At 39.3% G+C, this 22,614-nt stretch overlaps 3 protein-coding genes across 3 annotated transcripts; 2 read left to right on the forward strand and 1 right to left on the reverse strand.

The window, feature by feature from the left end:
- Positions 1–445: 445 nt before the first annotated feature.
- LOC139940738 (uncharacterized) lies at positions 446–14,031 on the forward strand. Its single transcript, XM_071937106.1, has 7 exons — positions 446–1,111; positions 1,368–1,694; positions 2,180–2,724; positions 10,688–10,930; positions 11,773–11,943; positions 12,166–12,275; positions 12,457–14,031. Exons 1-7 carry the CDS (start codon positions 621–623, stop codon positions 13,138–13,140), a joined length of 2,571 nt encoding a protein of 856 aa, XP_071793207.1. The 5' UTR covers positions 446–620; the 3' UTR covers positions 13,141–14,031.
- Positions 2,854–8,746, reverse strand: LOC139940739 (serine/threonine-protein kinase pdik1l-B-like). Its single transcript, XM_071937107.1, has 2 exons — positions 7,519–8,746; positions 2,854–6,790 (listed from the first exon to the last, which is right to left on the reverse strand). Exons 1-2 carry the CDS (start codon positions 8,674–8,676, stop codon positions 6,782–6,784), a joined length of 1,167 nt encoding a protein of 388 aa, XP_071793208.1. The 5' UTR covers positions 8,677–8,746; the 3' UTR covers positions 2,854–6,781.
- A 1,960-nt stretch (positions 14,032–15,991) lies between the features above and the next one.
- LOC139940610 (uncharacterized) lies at positions 15,992–22,564 on the forward strand. The gene is made up of 10 exons (XM_071936949.1): positions 15,992–16,125; positions 16,298–16,419; positions 16,911–17,058; positions 17,482–17,625; positions 18,446–18,618; positions 19,300–19,475; positions 19,947–20,036; positions 20,524–20,612; positions 21,282–21,445; positions 21,972–22,564. The coding sequence occupies exons 3-10, from the start codon at positions 16,946–16,948 to the stop codon at positions 22,097–22,099; spliced, it is 1,077 nt and encodes a 358-aa protein (XP_071793050.1). The 5' UTR covers positions 15,992–16,125; positions 16,298–16,419; positions 16,911–16,945; the 3' UTR covers positions 22,100–22,564.
- The last annotated feature ends 50 nt before the right edge of the window (positions 22,565–22,614 follow it).

The following is a 22,614-nucleotide window of genomic DNA, read 5'->3' on the forward strand; positions in this document are numbered from 1 at the left end:
ATCAAACTAAGTCGATGATTCTAGAGGCCTATCCCGAGCTAATAAGAACAAATAGACGACTGATGAAACATGGAGGTCTATAAGAATTGCTATAATCTCAGATGTTAACATTTGCATAGCTCTCTGTCTCAGCACATCAACATGTCAAGTTGTTGTAAATTTGAACAATGAAACGGGAAGTTCAGTACAAAATGACAATCGTTGCGTTTTGGAGCCAAAAGAAACAGCGGCGTGCTGCAGAAACGCACGCGTGTGACGCACTCAGTAAAATTACGTGTTAGTAAACTACCACACGCGAGCGTATGGACGCTGAAACAGACAGCGCGCGCGTTACTTAAACTTTGTGTTCAAAGTTGTCATTCGCGCGCACTTTGTTCCTTTCCATTGTTCCATTGTTTACATTCAATTATTATGATGTAATAATATAGGTTTGATACACATTTTTATGACGTGCGATTTGTAGTTAGTAGTCGAGTTCCTGTTTGCTGAAGAAATTCAGTGTTTTTTTATGTCTCTTTCGACTGCCGTTGTGACATAAATCGGTTGTACTTGTAGTGTGGAAAAAGGCTTGAAACATTCGTCAATATTTCAAAGAATACTCAACAAAGACGGATTCAAAAATGCTCTCTGGATTGAACTTACCAACATCAAATAGATGCAGTCTTGCCTTGGGTCCGCCGATCGCAGCTATTCCAACCGTTCAAATGATATCTTCCGCAAATTTGGGGACCTCGGGTAATGTCCGGCCTTATCTTCTTCAACAACAAGAGAGGGTTGATGTCGTACAAAGCCGCGAAAAGCCACCCTCTCGTCTGCTGCACGATACTCCACCAACTCATACTGTAGCCAAATCCTGTCTTGAGAAAGCAGACGAAAACAGAGTAACCACACAAAGCTTACATTCCCGCCAAAACCCTCTTCCACAACAGTTCCGCCCAGCAAACAACATGAACAACAGCTTGACGATTCTCACGCCGTCGATTCCCGATTACCCGAATTCGCGTATCGGAAACGGCGATTCCAACGATGGGAGGCAGTTGTTCTACTTAGTACCGGCTTCTGCTGCGGTTAATAGCGGTTCGTCGATTCTACAGGGAGTGTCGAATAATCGGTAAAAATCGTTCTCTTTTTTTTTTAACGTCTTGACACGTTTACCTCAAAATTCAAATCACGTTTGATAATAATAATTGAGCCTTACATTGGCCTATTTTTGGCAAAAATTTATGAGCTGCCTTATCATGCTTATTATGGCTGATGTTGTTGTTGTTGTTGTTGTTGTTTGTTTTGTTTTTTAATGTGCAAATAATAAGAAGATGTTGTTTAAAACTTGTGGTGCCATTGTGCTTTTCCTGTGTTTTTCATTTCAGCCTCCACCAAACCGGTTGTACTAGCTACCCAACAAAACCCAACGCCGTGGTTCCCGATCCCACAAACACTTCAACTTTGCAACCCACCCTACCCACCATCACCTGCAAGATAGGCGAGAAGCTCTATAGATGTGTAGAGATCGGAAAACAGCCGTCGGTGAATACCACGTTAGCAGACGGCTGTTCATCGGTCCGAATCTCCGAAGTGATTCCAAGTCACCGTCCTCCTCTTCAACGAGAACCAGTCGTGACGTCATCGGTGACGCTACAACCTGAATCTACTGGAACGGCCGCTATTTGTAACACAGTTCAGACTTCTAATGAAGGGTAGGTTGTTTCTTAGATTTCACACAATAGTTGAAAATGCTTTATTTCATTCAACTTGTGGTTGAATAGCCTATAAAAAATAATAACAAATTCTTACAAATAGCGCATTTCACAATAACCGCCTCATAGTGCCTTATCAGTCTCAGCTTCCTGGGGAGTATACAACCTGAGCAACCATATATCCAAAGGCTTTTTAATTCACAATATCAACCTCTACCTTTGCAGGTACCCATTTATACCCCTGGGTGAAGAGAAGCAATTATAGTAAAGTATCTTGCTCAAGGACACAAGTGTCACGACCGGGATTCGAACCCACACTCGATGACTTAACCACCAAGAACAAGTTGAATTCAATGCTCTTAATCACTCGGCAATGAAACTCTATGCAAAAAAATTAATACCATAGTATGTATTTTTTAATTCATCTTGAAAAATGGAGAGTGCATGAGGTTTGTAACGTTGTCCACACACTTGTCCCTTTATAGTCCATATGCGCAACCAGGCTTAGACCCAACAAACGTTTCCGCATCGACCAAAGTCAACCATCCGGCAACAAGCCCGAAAACACCCAAAGATGTTGAAGATGACCCACCCAAGAAGACGACGCCAACACGGCATAGTATCAGCGAGGGAAGCACGGTGACCGTGCCCGGTGGCGGTGGCGCGGCCTCCCCAACGGTGAACAGGACATTTACCGAGCTGACTAACTATAAACCAAGGAGCCAAGAGATCCTACATCCCACGGCATCCACGACCAAGGAACCCCGAACGATCGCCGATAAAGATGACCCAACGCCGCAAACTCACTACGCTGTCGTCCCGCCGACCGTTCAAATCAACGAGAACAATTCAAGTCTCCCCCCTCGGAGTGCGAGTCACCAGAGCATTCTTGCCAAGAGACCTACGGCTCGTGCAGGAGGCCTACTGGGTCAGCAAGCGCCCCCATCGGTCACATCAAAACCCATCCCACCCTCCCTGGATGAAAAAGATGATGTCAACCCAACCACTGCTGCCGGTTCACATAATCAAGGTATGTATGTCTGCTGTATAAATAAACCCGCCCTGCAACAACGCATAAAGTATCCAGTAAAGTGTTTGGATGGGATTTTTGAGCGGGGGGGGGGGGGGGGGGGGGGGGGGCTCAGATGCTTGCCGTAGACCATTTTAGAAATAAATTGTGTTATGTTTCTAGATAACGTCGAACTGCTTTATGCTCCCCGACACCCTCGACCGTGTCAATCGCCTCGATTAAAGGGGTATTTGATTTGAACTGTCCTTTTATCATTCGGAACTTTGTTTTACATTTTCTTAATATTGCAATACTACGATGAACTACAGTTTGCGTATATTTTGTAAAATAGTTGTTAGTACTGAGCAAATTAAGTATGATCTGAATCGTGTCATACTGTTCAAAATACTTTGAACTATTTTGCCATTATCTTACTATCATTTTTGTTCATTCTTGAATTTCCCTATAAACTTGATTTAAAGCTGATAATGGTGGTTATTTATTAGCAAAACTCCCCCGCGGATTGGTCAATACACACACTCTATCTCAGACTTATTATTTATGCATCGAGTATTCTTTATTTATTTATTCACTATTGACATTTACATAACAACACTGATCAGAGAGGTGGGCCTTATTTCATAGACCTGCTTAGCAAAAAAAAAATGCTTAGCATGAAATTTCTTCCTTGATAAAAAAAAGGATTACCAACCAAAGTTCAATTTGTTGCATATTGCTTGTTCAACTAGTATTCAACTGTTGTTAATTGCTGTTCCTTAACACCACCTGAACATTTAGTTGGTAATCTGTGTTTTTAACAAGGCAATGTTTTTCACGCGAAGCAGATTGTTGTGCTTTTTAGCAGCTCTATCAATCTGGGCCGTGGTCAATCAGGAACTATAGCCTCAAAGTCCCTGGCCAATTTCCTAGTGCTGCTTAATGACAAAAGTGCTTTTGTAGCATAAACAACTTGCTTTTCAAAGCATAAAGTCATTTCACAGGTTAGCAAGAAAATAAGACGGCCGTCTTGCGCCTTACATTTCTCCATACAGTAAGCACTGGAAGATTGCACGCCTTTTAGTACGTACGCATTTGTACGGTTAGCTGCAGCGCTTAGTAGGCACAAGACCGTTAAGTAGCTCTATGGAATTGGCCTCGTCTGTTACATCAGGGGCCAATTTCAAAGAGCTGCTTAAGCAAAAAATTTGCTGAAGCACGAAAATAGCTTGCTTATTTTCCACATGTTACTGGCCAAAATTTCATGACGTATACATTGCTTGTGACTGGTATTTAGCTATTGTTCACTTAGCATAATAATTGAGTGGAGTCTTGGCCGGTAATCTGATTTTACTAAGCAAGGATTTTTTTGCTTAAGCAAAATTTTGTGCTTAAGCAGCTCTATGAAATTGGGCCCTGGTTACAATCTTTTCTGTTGGAGATTGGTATTACTTTTTACAGTGCTGCGTACTTATGGAATTACAAATGACAGCTATAATACAACAAAACATGGAAAATACTGAATTAGATACTTGTTACTAGACGTAATACCTACTTGATATGGGTTGATATGTTTTCAAACAAGGATGTATCATCAAAACATTGAGGTCGTTTTATTATGACGTCATCAAGTGTCACGTGTCGTCAACTTAAAGGTACAGTATTAAAAGATATATACTGTACAGACAAAACATACGCAATTGAGCTGAAACCTTGCATGTACTCGACCCGGGATGTGTTTCATCTACAATGTTAGGTCGCATCTCAATTCAATTGTCACGAGATCTCACCTTAAAGGTGCACATTTCAAAGATTCATATTTACATCAAATAATATTATGCACGATCAAGCTGAAATCTTCTGAGTATTTAAGCAGGGATGTGTAGCATATTAAGGTCCTGTTTCCATGACTTCATCAAATGTCAGGTGACGTCACTTTAAATGTGACCGTTTCAAAAGGAACGTTTATATTTTCTTGTAGAACTTTTACTTCAAATCAATTTAAACAAAGCATAAGGCCCTAGTCTACACAGTACTTTTTTTTTTTTCGCTTAGTCAAAAACTTTTGTGATTAAAATATTAAATATATTGATTGAAAGTTAAATATCTTGGTTAAAGATTGAATATATCTTGGTTAAATATCTTGGTTAAAGATTATGTCTTGGTTATAAAAGGTTACTACATTCAATGAAATATTCAAAATTAAATCAGAATGCAAAATATCACATCTAAGTGTTAAAATTTACAGCATTCTGATTCCAAAATACAATGAGATAATTAAGCAAAAACAACTCGCTAAGGAATCGAACCAATGACATCGAAAAATGAGGCCCTATTAGTCTACAAAATACTATTTTCGATTTTCATTTAACATTTCCTGATTAAATATTATACATCTTCGATTAAAGATTAAATATCAGACATTAATTGAAATATTGAAACTACAGTGTAGTTCTGTTATTGGATTTCTTTTAAGTCTCTTGTAAAAGTTTATGTCAAATCACCTTCAAATTAACACCACGTTGACCTTGGTTATTAAAAAAAATCATTATAAAAACTCAAGAAGTACATTTAAAAGATTTTTAGGAGGGGTCTTGAGGAATGTAGCAAATTCTGCACAGACTTTGACCCCATTTGACTTTGATTTCTGGTTCAAACCGAAAGTTGAAATTTAACATTATTTCAAACATTCATATCTCAAGAACTATTCATGTATACTTTGCATGTTTTCAAACAAGGATGTATCATCAAAACATTGAGGTCGTTTTATTATGACGTCATCAAGTGTCACGTGTCGTCAACTTAAAGTTACAGTATTAAAAGATATATACAGACAAAACATAGGCAATTGAGCTGAAACCTTGCATGTACTCAACACGGGATGTGTTTCATCTACAAGTTGAGATCACATCTCAATGACGTTTTCAATTATCACGTGACCTCATTTTAAAGGGAGACTTTTCAAACATTCGTTATGCGCGACTATGGCTTAAACCTCCCATGTATTCAAGTAGGGATGTGTAACATCCAAAGATTAAGTTCCTGTTTTAATGACTTCATCAAATGTCAGGTGACGTCACTCTAAAGGTGACCGTTTTAAAAGGAACATTTATTTTCTTGTAAAACTTTGATTTCGAATTAATTCAAACAACTCGGTTGGATATCGGACCAGTGAGCTGAGTATAGGCCTATAATGTTTCATAAACACAACGGCCTAAAAGGCATAATGCCTTAGTCTACACAGTACTTTTTTCTTTTTCATAAACTTTTGTGGTTAAAGATTGAATATATCTTGGTTGACGTATACTTTTCACTAGATTTAGAGTGAAATTTGTTCAAATTTTACTCAAAAAGAGTGACAGATTGACTTTCACTCTCAAAAGAGTAAAACTTTCACCACTCGGACAAGAGAGTGAATTTTTAACTCTTTTACACTAAGAGTAAGGAATTATCTGAAAAGCACGATATTCTTCTGACTTAGGTTCGGTTGGTGAGTTAAAATGTTTCATTTGCACTGGATGCAAACAAGTACATGTATGTAAACAATGTTTAAAGTCCAAGGTGCGAAAAGGGCAACCAATGTACACTGCAAAAAAACACCAACATACAGAACACGGTGAATCAAGGCCCTTTGTTTGAAGCAATGTCGAAACAATCACATTCATGATATCTTCAAGAAGAAAAACAATATTGCATTTTTAACATGTTTCTCACATGTTCTCACATGTTTTAGTGGAGGTTGCAAGACCGTTCGATTTTTTTTATATTATTTTTTTTTGCAATACATGCAGTGCAGTTGGCTGTATCGTGTTGTAGGAAACCAGTTCGAGGAAGAAATGAACATTCACATTTGAATGTTGACATTCCTTGGGATCGAGAACAATTGAAGAATTACTCATGTGCTACCAAAGTGATCATGTGGAGTGAACTGCAGTTGGTTGTTTCCGGGTTGCCTAAAAGTTCCTTTCTGAATTATGCCTCATTAGACAAGCTCACCGAAGCTCGACGCAACTTGATGTCTTGAATTTTGGCCCGTTGGTCTATTGGTTGGTCCCAATTCCTATAATACGTTGTCGTGATATTACTTCAGCTGTAAAATAAAACCATTTCAAATATTTTGAGTTCGACATTTTGACGTGAACTTAATCAAATCCAACCAATAAATTTTGCGATAACAGTTTTAAAGTAATCTCGTGGTTATTAAATTTCGTAAAATGAACTTCATCATTAAAATGCAAATTGAGAGTACACTGTAAAAGTATCAGTAAAATTTACGGCACTTTACCTGGAAGCTAGGGTGCCATGATGTAAAGTTCCGTAAATTTCACAGTGGAAATTTTTGTAATTGTGCCTTGAAGGGGTAGTTTACAAAACTTTCACTGTGAAATTTACGGCGCTTTACCTGGCACCCTAGCTGCAAGGTAAGTGCCGTAAATTTAACGGATACTTTTACATAAAGAGGTCCTAATTTCAATTAATGATAAACAATCGTTTGATCAGCCATTTTGCTTCGGGTACTCAAATAGTTTAGAATCTTGTTGTTAAACAACAATGGACAAAAATATCAATCGCTGTTTTACCTTTCTCCATGAAAGTGACGAATTGCATGTTTGTTTCAATTTGTTCAGCAAATTGCATTTGTTTATTTTGTTTGTGGTAAATTATCAGATTATTCCAGGTTCTGATGCATTTGCCATTATGCTTTTTTTATATTAATATTACCTATTTCGCCATTGATCCCATTGGATGTTATAATTTACTATAACGTTAGTTTTACACTTTTTTTTTTACAATTGAGCGAACTTACAATCATCTTACCTTTTTATATAAAGCAAGAACTCCTCCCCCCAATAACGCAAGCAATCCTGTTGTGCATATCACTTCTACAAGACGACTGTCGTTGGTGAATTTCAATCTGTTGTAATGTTGTTGTTGTTGTTGTTGTTGTTGTTGTTGTTGTTGTTGTTGTTGTTGTTGATAATGTTGTTGTTGTTGTTGTTGATAATATTGTTGATAATGTTGTTGTTGTTGTTGTTGTTGTTGATGTTGTTGTTGTTGTTGTTGTTGTTGTTGTTGTTGTTGTTGTTGTTGTTGTTGTTGTTGTTGTTGTTGTTGTTGCTGGCTGTATGGACTTGGCCATTCTGTTATATATTCGAGTCTTTTGTCAACTGTATCTGCAGTTGGGCGAGCATGGTGATCCTTGTGTAGCATCTGTTCTACCAAGATGCGCAAGTCTTGGCTGATGGTTAGTTTTCCATCAAGCTCGTAACGCTGCAGAAAACCTTCGTGCAAGGCTTGTCCGACGCCTATACGATTCACGAAAACCCCTACCATTGTGGATTTACCAAGTTCCACTTTCTGTCGTTTTTGTAGAAGGCATGCAAATATAACACCCATCTGGAAAACGTCAGCTTTCTCGGTAGATCTATGTTCTCCCCCAAATATCTCAGGTGCACAGAAATATATGTGGCCATAATCCATGTCTGTGTAGTAGTTGTATAGACTGCCGCCTTGTTTCGATTCGGAGGCAAGTTTGGAAATACCAAAATCTGCAACTTTCAAGTCTCCAGTGGAAGTGAGTAACAAGTTATCTGGTTTTAAATCGTAATGGATGACGCCGTTGTGATGCAGAAATGCGACCGCAGAGGCGATTTCCCTCATGAAGCGGAGATCACGATGCGGTTTTCTGCGATTTTTCAAGCGGTAGTCGTTTAGATTACCGCCACTGCAGTACTCCATGATGAGGCATGTTCTGTTGTGTGAAAGCGGCATACTCCACCTGTATTCAATGATATGAGAGTGTTTGGAAAGTCTACCCATCGCCTTTATTTCCTTCTGTGCAGATTTAGCCAGACGTAGAACCTTTATAGCATGTTTCTCTCCAGTGGTGTCATCTGTCCCAAGATAGACCACGCCAAAAGCTCCTTCACCAAGACGTTTTAAATCTGAGTATCCTGGTATTGAATCACTCATCATGGTGGGTTTGGAAGAACCCTTAGTAATAAAATATCGAGCCAATTTTAGGCGATATGCATCAATCGACAATATTAATGGCCGACTCTGACACCGTCCACCTATATCAGCCCGAGTGTTTTTGCAAACCCAGGTTGGAATACTAAGGAAAGCCATAAATGCAAATCAAAAGTAGATCGATACTATTTGTAACAAGGTTACAAAAATATTCAAACAATGAGTGAACACAAAACACCTAAATATGTGAGGTATTTTATTTAAAAGAAAGTTTACAGAAAATGTTGAATTTGGTTAAAAACATCTGTTAAATGTGATTGAGTGTTTTACTATCATTCGGCCGTCCATATCAACAAAGGCGGTTTGTTTATCAACAAAAGAAAGGTATATTTTATGCAAATTGCTGTTTTCAAAATACTCCGATTGGTCTATCAATCACATGACATCGTAACAATGACCCAATGTTGGGTTTTTTTCCACGGGAAACTTGGAATTTCCCGACTGTGATGTTGTATCGGGAGGGAAAACCCAGAAGCACACACCTACATTTAATATTTCCCTTTGATGGATATGGCGTTGGCGTATGTGATAGTTACTGTTAAAAAACTCTTTGGAATGAGATTAATTTCTGTCCTTTCTGTCCTTGACATTGTGTCCCACCCATGGCGTATTGTGTAGACATTTTGTTTTGTAACTATTGCCTTCTGTTGAATCCACTTCCTTTAGCCCACCGGCATTACCGTTGATACGTATAAGTGATATGTGAAATATGGTTGTTGTAAAACATGCATAATTTGCGTACGACGAACTTTACATGCAATTGAGAACGTTTCTTCGACACCCGAGGTTTAGCCCCCTAGCATAGCACAGAAAACACAAACTGATGGTGGTACAATGAAAAGTCAAAAATAAAAAAGTACCACAAAAATCCAAAATGGAAAGCCAGCAAGAAGACCATTTTCCATAGGAGTGAACGTACTATACCATGACATGGTGTGTTATCAATGTACAATTGCTGCACGCTGTGACGGGTTCCATGGCGTTTTGTACACTCGAGGGGGGAAATGGCACCTCACCTCGGGTGCCATTTCCCCTCGAGAGTATACAAAACCCATGGACCCCAGTCACAGCGTGCAACAATTGTTTTGTTATACCTTTGTATAATTGTTATTCCTCTTCTCGAAGTTCTGTCAACTTCAAACATTATTACGACGATCCATTGTTTAATAAGCAGACGAACAAGAAACAATTCCCTCGAACCCGCGGTTGGTTCGTACACAGCGCTGGAAATCGACCAACGCCGGGAACGATCAATTGTTTAAAGTGTGTCAACCGATTGGTTGAATTGCACTGGTACAATACAAACAAGTTATTTAAAGGGAAGGTACACGTTTGGTAATTTCGCAAAACACATATTAACTTATCAACTTATACGTCCAACAGGGGTGTTTTTTCTTTCATCATTTTCTCGCAACTTCGATGACCAATTGAGGTCAAATTTTCACAGGTTTGTTATTTTATGCTTATGTTCGGAAACACCATGTGAGAAGACTGGTCTTTGACAATTACCAATAGTGTTCAGTGCCTTTAAAAGCAGCTTAAAGGTTAAAAACACAACTTGGAAATAAGCAAGAATTATAAACAATCAAAACACCATACAATCAACCAACACAATACCATAAAGAATGTGACTTCGAAATAATTGATGTGCATCTGGGCACAAGATCACCAAAAGTCCAGCCGTCTAGGATAAAAGAGACCGATGTTGCCGAGCGAATTAGACACAATCTGGCTTTTTTACACATGTTCTTAATTGGCATGATGTACTAAAAACTTTGGAATTTATAGGGGGGGGGGGGGTACTTTGTCCAAGAGTGGGAACATGGTGGTAGGGGGTGGCACTTTGTTTACATAGTGGTTTTTTCTAAAGTACTTTTAACAATTTTTATCATATATGTTAATTCATGATTTCGTGTTCCATAAAAAAAAAATGGTTTTTATGATTTTTGTTTTCAAGACGCCCTCTCCAGCCGAGGTCGGAAGCGCCCCAATCCCGACCGTGTCCGCCGCCCAATGAACGCCTTCATGGTGTGGGCGCGCATCAACCGACCACTACTGGCAAAGAGCTTCCGGGGCAACAACAATGCAGACATCAGCATCCGGTTAGGTCAAGCTTGGAACGCTCTGACGCATGCGCAGAAGGACCCTTTCTACAGGGAGGCCGAGGAGCTGAAGAAACAACACAGGGAGGAACATCCGGGTAAGTCTGATGACGCCCTCTATGAAATGTTGGAACTAGTAAAAAAAAAGTTTTCCAGATTTTAAAGGAACAGTACATAATTTGTTTTTGCCAACAAAATAGTTGCTACATGTCAGTGTAAGCACTTTCTGTAATCACCATACATAAACTGACAAACCTGTAGAAGTTTGAGATCGATCGGCCATCTGGGTCACGAGAAAATAGTGAAAAAATAATGATGCATGACATCGATTTAAAAAAAAAAAGAGTAAAGCGCTCACTGAGCGATAAATTCCAAACGGGTAATTATAGTTTCATTTATTTCTCATCAAATACGACATTTTAGACAGAAATATATCAAGGGCTGTTGTGTACTATCATCATCATCATTAGACCGTATGTGTAAGTTTCGATTGCACATTGCATCGATTTAAAAAAGAATTGACTAAAACGCTCACTGAGCGATAAACTCCAAATGGGAAATTAGTTTCATTTATTTCTCATAAAAATATGACATTTCAGACAGAAATATTTCAAGGGCTGTTGTGTACTATCTTCATTATTAGACCGTCTGTGTATTGTTTCGATAACCATTTTGCATGGACATCGATTTATAATAAAATGAATAAAACGCTCACTGAGCGATAAACTCCAAACGGGAGGTGTTTATTTCTCATAAATATTTCAAGGGTTTTTTCTACTACCATCATCTTTAGACCGTGTAAGTTTTATGTATATATGTGATCATGGACGATTTTTTTATATACCAATTCTTAACATTAGGCTATTATATTACAAAAGAACCAAATGAAAGTGAAGTTGCAGTAATACCTCAAAATACTTGTTTATTTATTCCCTCTTAGGTTGGGTTTATAGTCCTCGACCGCCAAAACAGAAAAACACAGGTTTCAGCATCGTACCCAGTGGTGACCACGCCAATAGTTTGCCCAACTGTAAACTCAATCCGAATTCAACCTCGTACTTCACGTTTTCGTCGAACCCCCGTTACGTCATATCACAGCATGGACCCGTCGGTAAGTTTGGCATAAACTTAATGTGTTCGATATTTATTTCTTAAAATGTAAAAAAATATATTTAAAACAAAACAAAAACAAAACTTAAAGTTAGTTTTATTTTATAAGATGAAACTCATCGTTTAACTGTTCAAAAAACTATTTTTCCTTGGAAGATACACGGAAAACAACCTAAAAATAATCCAATGTGGAATGTGAATTATTGTTATTGTACTTTCACAGGTATCCAACCACCGATGACACACCGTGAGAATGCAGCAGGCGCTCAATCGCAGAGGCCGGGCACCAGCGGTGTAAGTGTAAATTCACAACACGCACCTCCCCAGGCTCAGGTAATTCAAGGAAACTTATAAATGTTACCCTAATCTATGGGATTTTTTTCAAGAAGCTAAATCTACATGTTTATTAGAAAACCATGGCGCGATTTTCGAATTATTACCACAATATTATAATTATATCTCCAAGCTGGCCAATTTACTTATAATTAAGATAAATTATGTACACCTTTTTCAGCAATACGTGATAGAACCCGTGGGGCCACCTCGCCGACCAGATTCAGCACAAATACTACGTCATGCAACAGCCGCAGGTCCAACAGCAGTTGGACAGCCTGCCATCCAGCCAGTACAAGTCCTCATAAAAAATCCCTCCTCTCAAGTGATTCCACAAAACAAATTGGTCTACCAGGCCAATGGGGGCGCTGTCTTACATCTCGTCAACGAAGGCCGTGCACAAACAGCAAACCAGAACGCAGTCAACATCCTTAAAGGCATGCAGGCAGCTCATGTTGCTGACTTCGGATATGGGGCGCCACCACAGGCAGAATCAGTCCAGGCAACGTTCGGTTCATCCACGGGCGAGGAACGCAAGAATGGGAACTCGTCCAGCCCCGGCTCCAACTCGACGGCTTCGTCATCACGTCATCCGCGTCGGTGCGACGTGGACTTGGATGACGACGAGCGATCTCTGAATCTCCACATCCCGGATGGCGGCGTTGATGCGGCGGCGAGCGAACGTCGTCCGGTCGTCGCTCCCGACGTTCAGCTATTCCAACGATTCCTTTCGGATCTGTCTGGAACCGATCAGCAGACGAGAAGCGGTGAATGGTCGGAGACTGTGCAACCGGAGAAGTCCGAAGAAAAGGGTGATGAAATCGCCGCTGATGACGATGACTCTATTATAAATGTAGTGACCTAAGTATTAATCTTAAGTTTTCACCCCCAGAAAAACTTCCTCCGAAACTCTTTGCTCAAATTCATAGAGCTGCTTTAAAGGTAAGCTGATACATTGGTGTGGCATGAAAAGAAATTGAGTAATTCTTATTCAAAAGCCTACCTGTCACAATATTGTAAGCAACTTGACAAATTGTTTTGTCTGAAGTGTCCCCGTTGATTAGACAATAAAAGTATGACATTGGGCTACGGTATTACACGGGAGGCAATGAATGTAATGGGCCTCTGTTGCCCCTGTTCTTTGCCTTGGTGCCCCTTCTAAAATGTCCCCATATACATTGAGATTTTGTAATGGAAGGGCCCTATACAAATGGAAAACGAAGATGGTATTCTAGGCTTGAAATTGATTCCTGGGGGCTTTGTTACAAACGTGATCCCGTCTTTTAGGGGCAAGCTTATTTTTTGAATTTAAAGTTCACATTTATTAAAACCTTTTTCAGATTAACATAACAATTTGTATTTTATTGTTAGAAGAACTTAAATTGATTATATTTTGTACATAGGTTAAACCAAAATAAATATATTTGGTTGGTTTGTTTTTTGTAATATTTAGTTATGATTGTTGTATATAAATAAATCTATTTCATCTCGAGCTGATTTAGCAGAAACAATTCTTATATTTGCTAAGGATACCATTTACCAATTGTACATGTGACATGTTGGTTTGGCAGTAAATTCTTGGTAGCAAGACTTGTCGTGCTTAATAAAAACGCCCTCCAGCATTTGGAAAGAGCATTTAAAATGAAAATGACTATTAAAATTGTTTTTAAACAGTGTATTTTTCTTTCTCTTTGAAAATTGTTTAATGCTAAAAGAAACTCAATTTAAAGCTGATTTTATTTCGAAAAAGAAATAAAGATATTGATGCATTCTACACCGTGTATTTCTATTATGCACTGTTAAATTCTATGACTGTTCAATGAGTTTGAGTAAAACACTAAAATTCCCTGTCAGACTGCCACTTTTATTACTCAATCATTATGTCAAATTCTACCCAACTGTCCAGACAGCTTGACAGAATGAGTACAACCAAAATGTTTGAAAATTCTAAGCTTTTTTTCCCCGAGTCAACATGGAGAAAGGCCGTCATTTTTCAAGATTCGGAGTGTTCTGAAGCCGAGCAGACCGTTTGAAACGTCGAGACCACACCCGGCAATTTTCTACACTCCCGCCAAAAAACAAATATTCTAAAAGGCACTGAACACCTTTCGGTGATTGTGAAAGGGCCCAATGTCATGGCTCTGCTTACCGCCGAATCCTGCACTTACGATCACGATTCCCCAATGACATGCAAGCGCTGAATTTCTGCGCTAGCCGTAAGCGTAGAATGCCTAGTAAACGGGGAGTACGCACGCGCAGAAGCCAAAATTCGCCGCTAACCCGTGAAACACGCTTGCCGTAAGCACATAATTCCCTGCTTCCGTAAGCGCCGATTCTGTGCTTACGGTAAGCAGAGCCATGAAATTGGGCCCAGCATTATCACTACGTGTATCCCAACATTTGCATAGATGAATATGTGAAAGTTTGAGCTCAATTTGATCATCGAAGTTATAAGCAAACAATGACCGAGAATAAACACACTCTTGTTACACAGATTTGGGCACTCTCAGAAGCATAGAAAGGCTCCAGCTGTCTATTAATATTTAAGTGAAACATTTTCTCTTAGAACGAATACTCAAAACCTACCACCTTTATACCCTCACAATGTTTTATACTACCAACCAACAGCTCTCCAAATGCTCGTTACCAAGTACGTTTTCATGCTTACAATTATCTTGAGTAATTGTACCAATAGTGTCCAGTCCCTTTATACGTTGGATATACCAGCAATTTTACTAGGAAGCTCAGCTTTTGTTACTTTTGTGTCATTCGTTGATCGTCTTTAGCGGGTCTTTTAAAACTGAATAGGCAAACGTCGAAATGAACATAAGAAAGACTAACAATGTATGGAGTGATTTGTGGAATGCTACGTATGCAGTGGGCGACGTGGCCACTGCGCCAGAGTTTGCATGTTGTTCATCAATGGGAAACTATCCGCATCCAGCCACAACTGTTTTTTTTTTTTTTTCATTACAAAAAAGAAAAGCAATAAAAATTGCTATCTTATTTTTTAGTAAATTAGATTCACTATTTAAGTTAACAACGAAAGAAAACGTGGTGGAAGGATACGGAAACTCATCCAAATAAAGATGTTATTAACAACTTACTCTAGACATCAATTAACTAGCCTATACTCACCATAATTTTCAGCCCACTCTCCTAGCCCTGATAGGATAAAGTGGTCGTTGCACTCGCACGGTAGAATTCCAACCTGGAAGTCCATTCTTAGCAGATTTGTTCTAATCCTCGTGGTGGATGGGACAGCTTATTAATGTTGATCAATGCAGCAGCAGTTGGGTCATCCTTTTTTTTGAGGTCTAACAGTTAAGTTACACATACCTAAAAGGGGCGTGTCGGTGGCCTCGCTATAATATAGTTACTGTGAGCTATGTGGATTAACATGTTCAATCCATCAAAACAATTCAATCCATCGAAACAATTCAATCCACACTCAAGATTCTTCTTCAAAGACTTGCCAAAATGGTGCTTCTTGAATTCGATCAGTGTTTATCGTCTAGAGTACTTCTACCTCAATGTCTAGAGTGGAATGTTCAGTGTTTCTTTAGTTGTGTCTCCTCCTATCTCCACGTGCTCCGTAAACGTCTTTACATTTTAAAAACCAAACCGGTAGGGGCTGATGAGGAGCAACCCCTCTTGTTGCCAAACGCAAAACCACGCACACCTCCCTCTACTCCATCCCATCAGAGATGGATGACATTGGCAAAAGGCTTAGGTGGTTCTAGTTTGGCTGAGGTGACTTCATTGGCTGCTGCTTACCGCTTCATGCACTGAGGAAGGTTGGGACGTGTACGAAATAGCGGCTTTGGCTACACTAATTTATTTATGGCAGGTGATTTATGAAAACATTTATTTTAGTGCATGAATAACATTAATGCTTTAATTGAAATAATTTTTCAATAATTGTCTACTTTCTCATATTATTCCATCATCAGTCAGTTATACCATCAAAACAAATTAGTTATCCACAAACTTGTATAAAAGTTCACATGTTTGAAACTCAGAAATAGAAAAGTGTATACTGCCCGCCGCGTCCGGTGACGACCAATCAATCTCCAACTTCTGCAAGCCGTGAGTGCGGCGATCTATAACTTGTTGCCCCCAAATCTTAGAGCAGGAAATGAAGGTAAGTTTAATGAAACTTTTTTTCTAGGAGAATCGTGAAGAAGTGAGATCTAGATGAGGCTTCCAGATGCTATGTAACCCCCCCCCCCCCCCAACCCTCCCCTCTTCCCCAGCCAGTTAAACTTTCTGGGTAGGCCCACTGGTTTTTCCCGAACCAGCAGTAGCTAGTACTTTCTTTAAACTTGTGGGGTTCCTTTTCCCCACACTTGAGGATCCTGAATGTCCTTGTGTATTTGTTTTTCTTCTGTGTTGCCTCCAATAGCTTGTGATGATAAAGTTTTGTAAAAAAAAAAAAAAAAAACCTCAAAACAAGGCTGCACTTTGGCTGATCTTTGATAATTGGGATAATTGATACAGGTGCCTTGGGTGGGGTTTTGAGTGGGGTTTTTGGGTGGAGTTTTTGGGTGGGGTTTTTGGGCGGGGCCCAAAACAGACATTCAGTTTCATTGGAAGCCATAGTAAAACATAAACATTCACTGTTTTACCATACAGGCTCAACCTCCATTCTGAAAGATACCGAGGAAACTATGACGGAGACTGAAGATGCTCTGGAGACGATGGTTGAAAGGAGTGAGGACAAGACGTCCATAATGGCATCCTGTTTTCCCAAGATGTCATCGGTGACCTCGGAGGTCTACAGGTATTATATAATCCATCCCCAGATCCCCTTAATACTGAGGTAAATACCTGGAGCCAGGCTTTGTCTTGTGATTCAATATCTCCATCACTTAATAAAATCGTCTTCATATTTCTGTTTTTATCTTCCTTGGCAATAGCTGGCATCATCTTTATTATTAGGCTCATCAAGGTGTCTGGCTTCTCTGGTTTCTCCCTTCGCAGTCCATAAGGATGTAGGCATGGGTATCATCCACTAGGAGTCTGGCTGCAAGCGTAGAATGCACTACCTTCCCAACTTATTCCAAAGCAAATGGCTAAGATGGCATTTTGTTATTTATTAGTTTAATTTAAGAATTCAAATCATTTGATGACCCCTTGATCACCACTCCAAAGGAATTGGCTAAGATGGCATTTTGTTATTTATTTATTTTCTTTATGAATTTAGATCATTTGACGACCCCTTGATCACCGCTCGCCAAACCAATCCATTTCATCACAGCTTGGACGACACCGTTAGCCTTCAGAGCAGCGCCGATTCAAACCTCACTGATCGTCCTCTAAGTATGACATTCGATAGTGGTATTGCAAGGTAAACAAATACTCTCCTCAAATTCCCTCAGCAAAAGGCAGTGGACACTATTGGTTATTACTCAAAATAGTTGTTAGCATAAAAACTTATTGGTAACAAATACTGGAGAGCTGTTGATAGTTTAAAACATTGCGAGAAACGGCTCCCTCTGAAGTAACATAGATTTTGAGAAAGATTTTCCACAAATTAGATTTTGAGACCTCAGATTTAGATTTTGAGGTCTCGAACTCAAGCATCTGAAAGCACACAACTACGTGTGACAAGGGTGTTTTTTCTTTCATTATTATCTCGCAACTTCGACTATCAATCAAACTCAAATTTTCACAGGTTTGTTATTTTATGCATGTTGAGATACACCAAGTGAGAAGACTGGTCTTTGACAATTACCAATAGTGTCCAGTGTCTTTAAATCATTGTCTGTGTTTACAGGGTGTCGTATCATAGTCGAGTGGGTTAGAATTCAAGTTCTGGGGGTTAAGTAATCTGAGTGTGGGTTCGAATCCCTTTCTTGACACTTTGTGATTTTGAGCAAGATGCTTTAAACGCTATAAGCATATTGCTTCTCTTTTACCAGGGGTATGTAAACGGGTACCTGCGAGGGTAGAGGTTGATATTGTGTACAGTATTAGAGCGCCACGGCAGCCTGGCTGTTTACTGAGAAAGATGAAATGAATGTTATTGGCCAAATGACCAGGGCATTAATGTAAAGCAGATTGATACAGCTACTGAAAATGTGCTATAGAAGAATCAGTTATCATTCTTATCAATATCTTTTACATTGCTTACAACATTCTTCTGATGCCATTTTCATTTAACACAGCCCAGCAACTTTTGGTATCGTTGGCAAAAGCGAGAGATACCGCCCTCTGCCGACGGACGATGCGAATCTTACGAGTGACTTGCTTAAACAGCTTCAGCATTTGAAAATGTGCGTTGAGCAGAAGTTACACGATTCCGTGGGTGGGATTGCACCTTGTACACTAGATAGCAAAGGTTAGTATTTAAAGACAGTGGACACCTTTGGTAACTGTCAAAGACCAGTTTTCTCACGTGGTGTATTTTAACATGCATAAAATAACAAACCTGGGAATACTTTTACTCAATTGGTCATCGAAGATGCAAGAGAATAATGAAAGAAAAGACACCCTTTTTGCACAAAATTTGCAAATCAGTTCCATAGTAAAATGCTTCGTCTTTTATTAATTGAGGGAGAAATGACTTCTTAATAAAAAAAACTATGTTATTTCAGAGGGAGCCGTTTCTCACAATGTTTTATACTATCAACAGCTTGCCATTGCTTGTTACCAAGTTAGTTTTTATGCTAACAACTATTATGAGTAATTACAAATAGTGTCCAGTACCTTTAACAGGTGATATTACTGTTTACTTTGAAGAGTAGAAGAATAGACTTTTGCTGCCACCATTTTGGTCATGTTCCCTGCATCCCAAAACAGTGATGGGTGCGTACAAAAAGGAACCACACTAGGCATGGGAGGATATTGTGTGGAGCACTTGCCTGTATGGGTTGATGGAGGTCAAATGCAAATGAGGCCATGTGTCAAAGGTCAAATACAACAGTTCAGTTTTGTGGCGAGTTCTACATTATTTTCATTATGATGATTACATCGGTGATCAATTTTTTATTTTTCAATCTTTCACTACCGTCTTCAACAGCTACTGCACTCTCTGAAGAAATTGTGAAACGTCTCAACACGGTGGGCGACTACTATAAGGGTTCAGGCCCTAGAGCTAGTCTTCCTACCAGTCACTCTTCAGGGAATCTATCAGCTCAAGACCTATTTGTAGATAAAGCATTATCCAGTAGTCTCCTGGTGTACGAGAATACTAAAGTAAGAATTAGCAACGTCTTAATATTTTTTGAATAGGCCTTTTTTCGAAAACCAACGCTTCGGGTTAGAGGTGTGGCGTGTCGTGGCTGGGCGAACTAGGAGGACCCAAGCTCTGGTGTTGTTAGCAGCAGAGTGTGGGTTCGATACCCGGTCACTACACTTGTGCCTTTTAGCAAGGCATTAAACCATAACTGCTTCGTAAAAAGTCTGGACTGTAGTGCATTCTGCTCATACCAGCCAGGTCCCTAGTGGTTGAGCCCACGCCTTTATCCTTCTTGGCTGTGAAGGGACAACCCTATTTCAGACAGTGGCAACGTGCCCCAGTGAAAGTTTATTCGGGTCAAAGGCCCAAAGCAGTTACTACTATCTTCTGCGACAATGCATCCAATACAAGTTGTGTACAAAGGTGAACATTCTCACCGCCCCAGAATTCAGCTAATACTAATAACCGGTTCACGTTTATTTGAACAGCTATCTGCCGAGGTTGCCTACCTACAGAAAAAGGTGGAGGTTCTGGAGCAGATCACTGGAACACAAGGGTTCACTGCGGATACCCCTAAGGTATGCATTCAATATATCTTTGGCATGAAAAGGAAATTTCAACCATAAATGCTACACTATAGCTAGGAGTACAAATAAATACCCGAGGGCGGTACTACCTCTTAAGGCCGAGTCACACTGCAGCAATAACGAAAACGATAATGATAACGATGCAAAGAGAACGCATTCTCTTGGTTGAATTGCTCCACGCAGAATACGCCCACGATTATCCAACCAATCGAGGGCGTGCATTTTTAACGTTCTCGTTATTGATTCTCGTTATCAAGGCCTGTGTGACCGGGCCTTTTGCCCTGAAAGTTATACTGTCCAGTGTTTGCTTGTCAGTTAAAGGTACCAGTGAGTTCTAAAAGGATGATGTAATTTCAGACTTAAAGCTGACTGGATATAAAGTTGAGATACTTTAAAAGTTTTAGGGATTACGCTTTATGAAGAGTTGTTCGGTCTGGTATAAAACCCTGACTCGTCTCTCTGATTCTTCCTGATTTAGCCAACAATGGAAACCATCAGCATTGGGTCTCAGACTGACCTCAGATTCAACCAATCGATGTCAACATTGGATGAATCCGATTATTTGGGGTGAGTAGAGATTACTGGTATCTCAAATTGTCAGATGATCAACATACCTCATTAATGGACACGTTTGGTAATTGTCAAAGACCAGTATTCTCACTTGGTGTATCCCAACACATGTATAAAATAACAAACATGTACAAAATTTGAAAAGAAATTTGAGAATAATGGAAAACAAACACCCGTGTGTATTACTTGTGTGCGTTCAGATGCATGATAAAAGGCTTCAACTGAAATTGTTTATTATTTGAGTGAGAAATTACCTTCAGACATGTCAGAGGAGCCGTTTCTCGCAATATTTTATACTAACAACAGCTCTCTATTGCTCGTAACCAAGTAAGTTTTTATGCTAACAATAATTTTGAGTAATAACCAATAGTGTCCAGGGCCTTTAAACAAAAACAGACACATGGTATAATTTTCTTAATCCTCTTACTATTGGCATACTCCCAATTTTAGCTGCCTTAGCACAAAAAGTGGCTAAGCATAACAAAATGATGCTTAGCAGAATAAGGTAACCAAACATGTTCAATCTGTGCCTGGTACCAGCGTTTTTTGCTTGGGCGGCGCTTTTAAGGGTGGCTGGCATCAAACATGCTGACTATCCGATGTGATTGTTTTTCACTATTTTACTTTAATAAAATATTATTTTTTTGAATGATTTGATTACTATAGTATTTCAGATGTTTCTGTGACATCACCCAATGAGACCAACTGCCTGATGGGAACCATTGTTGAGAATGAGGATCTCTGCTCACCATCTGGGATGTCAACACCTGGCGGGGTACCAACCAATCAGACACGACGGCGTAAGATCGAAGTGCCGAGCCAACTCAAAGGTTAGACATGTTAGACAGATAATAGTACACATTAAACTATTTTATGATTTTCCGGTGGAGTTTTTTTCACAGAACTCAGGAATCTTTCTCAGCTACCTGGGAGTGTACAGCCCAAGTGGCACTCCAAACCTCTACCCTCCAAACCTCTACCCTCCAAACCTCTACCCTCCAAACCTCTACCCTCCAAACCTCTACCCTCCAAACCTCTACCCTCCAAACCTCTACCCTCGTAGGTACCCATATATACCCCTGGGTGAAAAAAAGTGATCAATGTAAAGAATCTTAGCCAAAGAAAAAAAAAAATTGTCATGACCAGGATTCGAACCCACAGCCTATTGAATTAACCGCCAGAGCTCGAGTACAGTGCAGTCAACCACTTGGCCATGACAGCCACAAATAAGCTGCACATGTGAGCCTCAACTGGGTTTGAAGAAGCAGTCTGTTCTGTGTTTTTTTTTACCTAATTTAAATTATGTCAATTTTATTTTCTAATTTTTTTTATTTTTTGTCATCTCTCATTTCACAGCATCAACTTCCTACTTAAGTATCAACCCCTGGGCTGAGATGGACAAGCAGGAGAACGGATCCTCTTCAGGGTGCTGGAGGGGACTGTGTGCATGCTTTGATAGAAGTGCCTCCGCTAGAGTGAACTAGAGCTCCGCCCACCCCTCCCTGTAAAGCATACCATTAACTCAGCAGACTTTTTGTATGCCAATTAATTCTCAAAGTGTCAACATCAATTTGTACGATACATTATTTGAAAGAAAGAAGTTAAAATTCAGACGGAAAAAAAGTATATTCCAATTTGAAGTTCGAGTTGAACAAAATCAGTCAAGCGGCCTATGCAAATTTCATAAATAAAAGTTATTATACTATTTTAAATTGATAGCGAAAGTGGTTCATGTCTTGTCAGTAATTTTGTATATTTTGTAAGAATGTGCAAATCTTTTGATTTTGATCAAGCTGAAAGTAGCCAGAGTTTTATTTAAATGTTATATTAGATTTTTATTTCATTTATTTATTTATTAATTTATTTAGGATATGGGGGAGGGGGTTGGTGTTGGTGACAGTAATTCTTTCATTTGAGCTCCTGTAATAATGTTGAGGAAAAAAATTTAAACAAGTAATAAATAAAAAACTAAAGTGTTATTATTTACTAATGATGTAAA

This window comes from Asterias amurensis, chromosome 8, assembly GCF_032118995.1.
Source record: "Asterias amurensis chromosome 8, ASM3211899v1".
Lineage (NCBI taxonomy): Eukaryota > Metazoa > Echinodermata > Asteroidea > Forcipulatida > Asteriidae > Asterias > Asterias amurensis.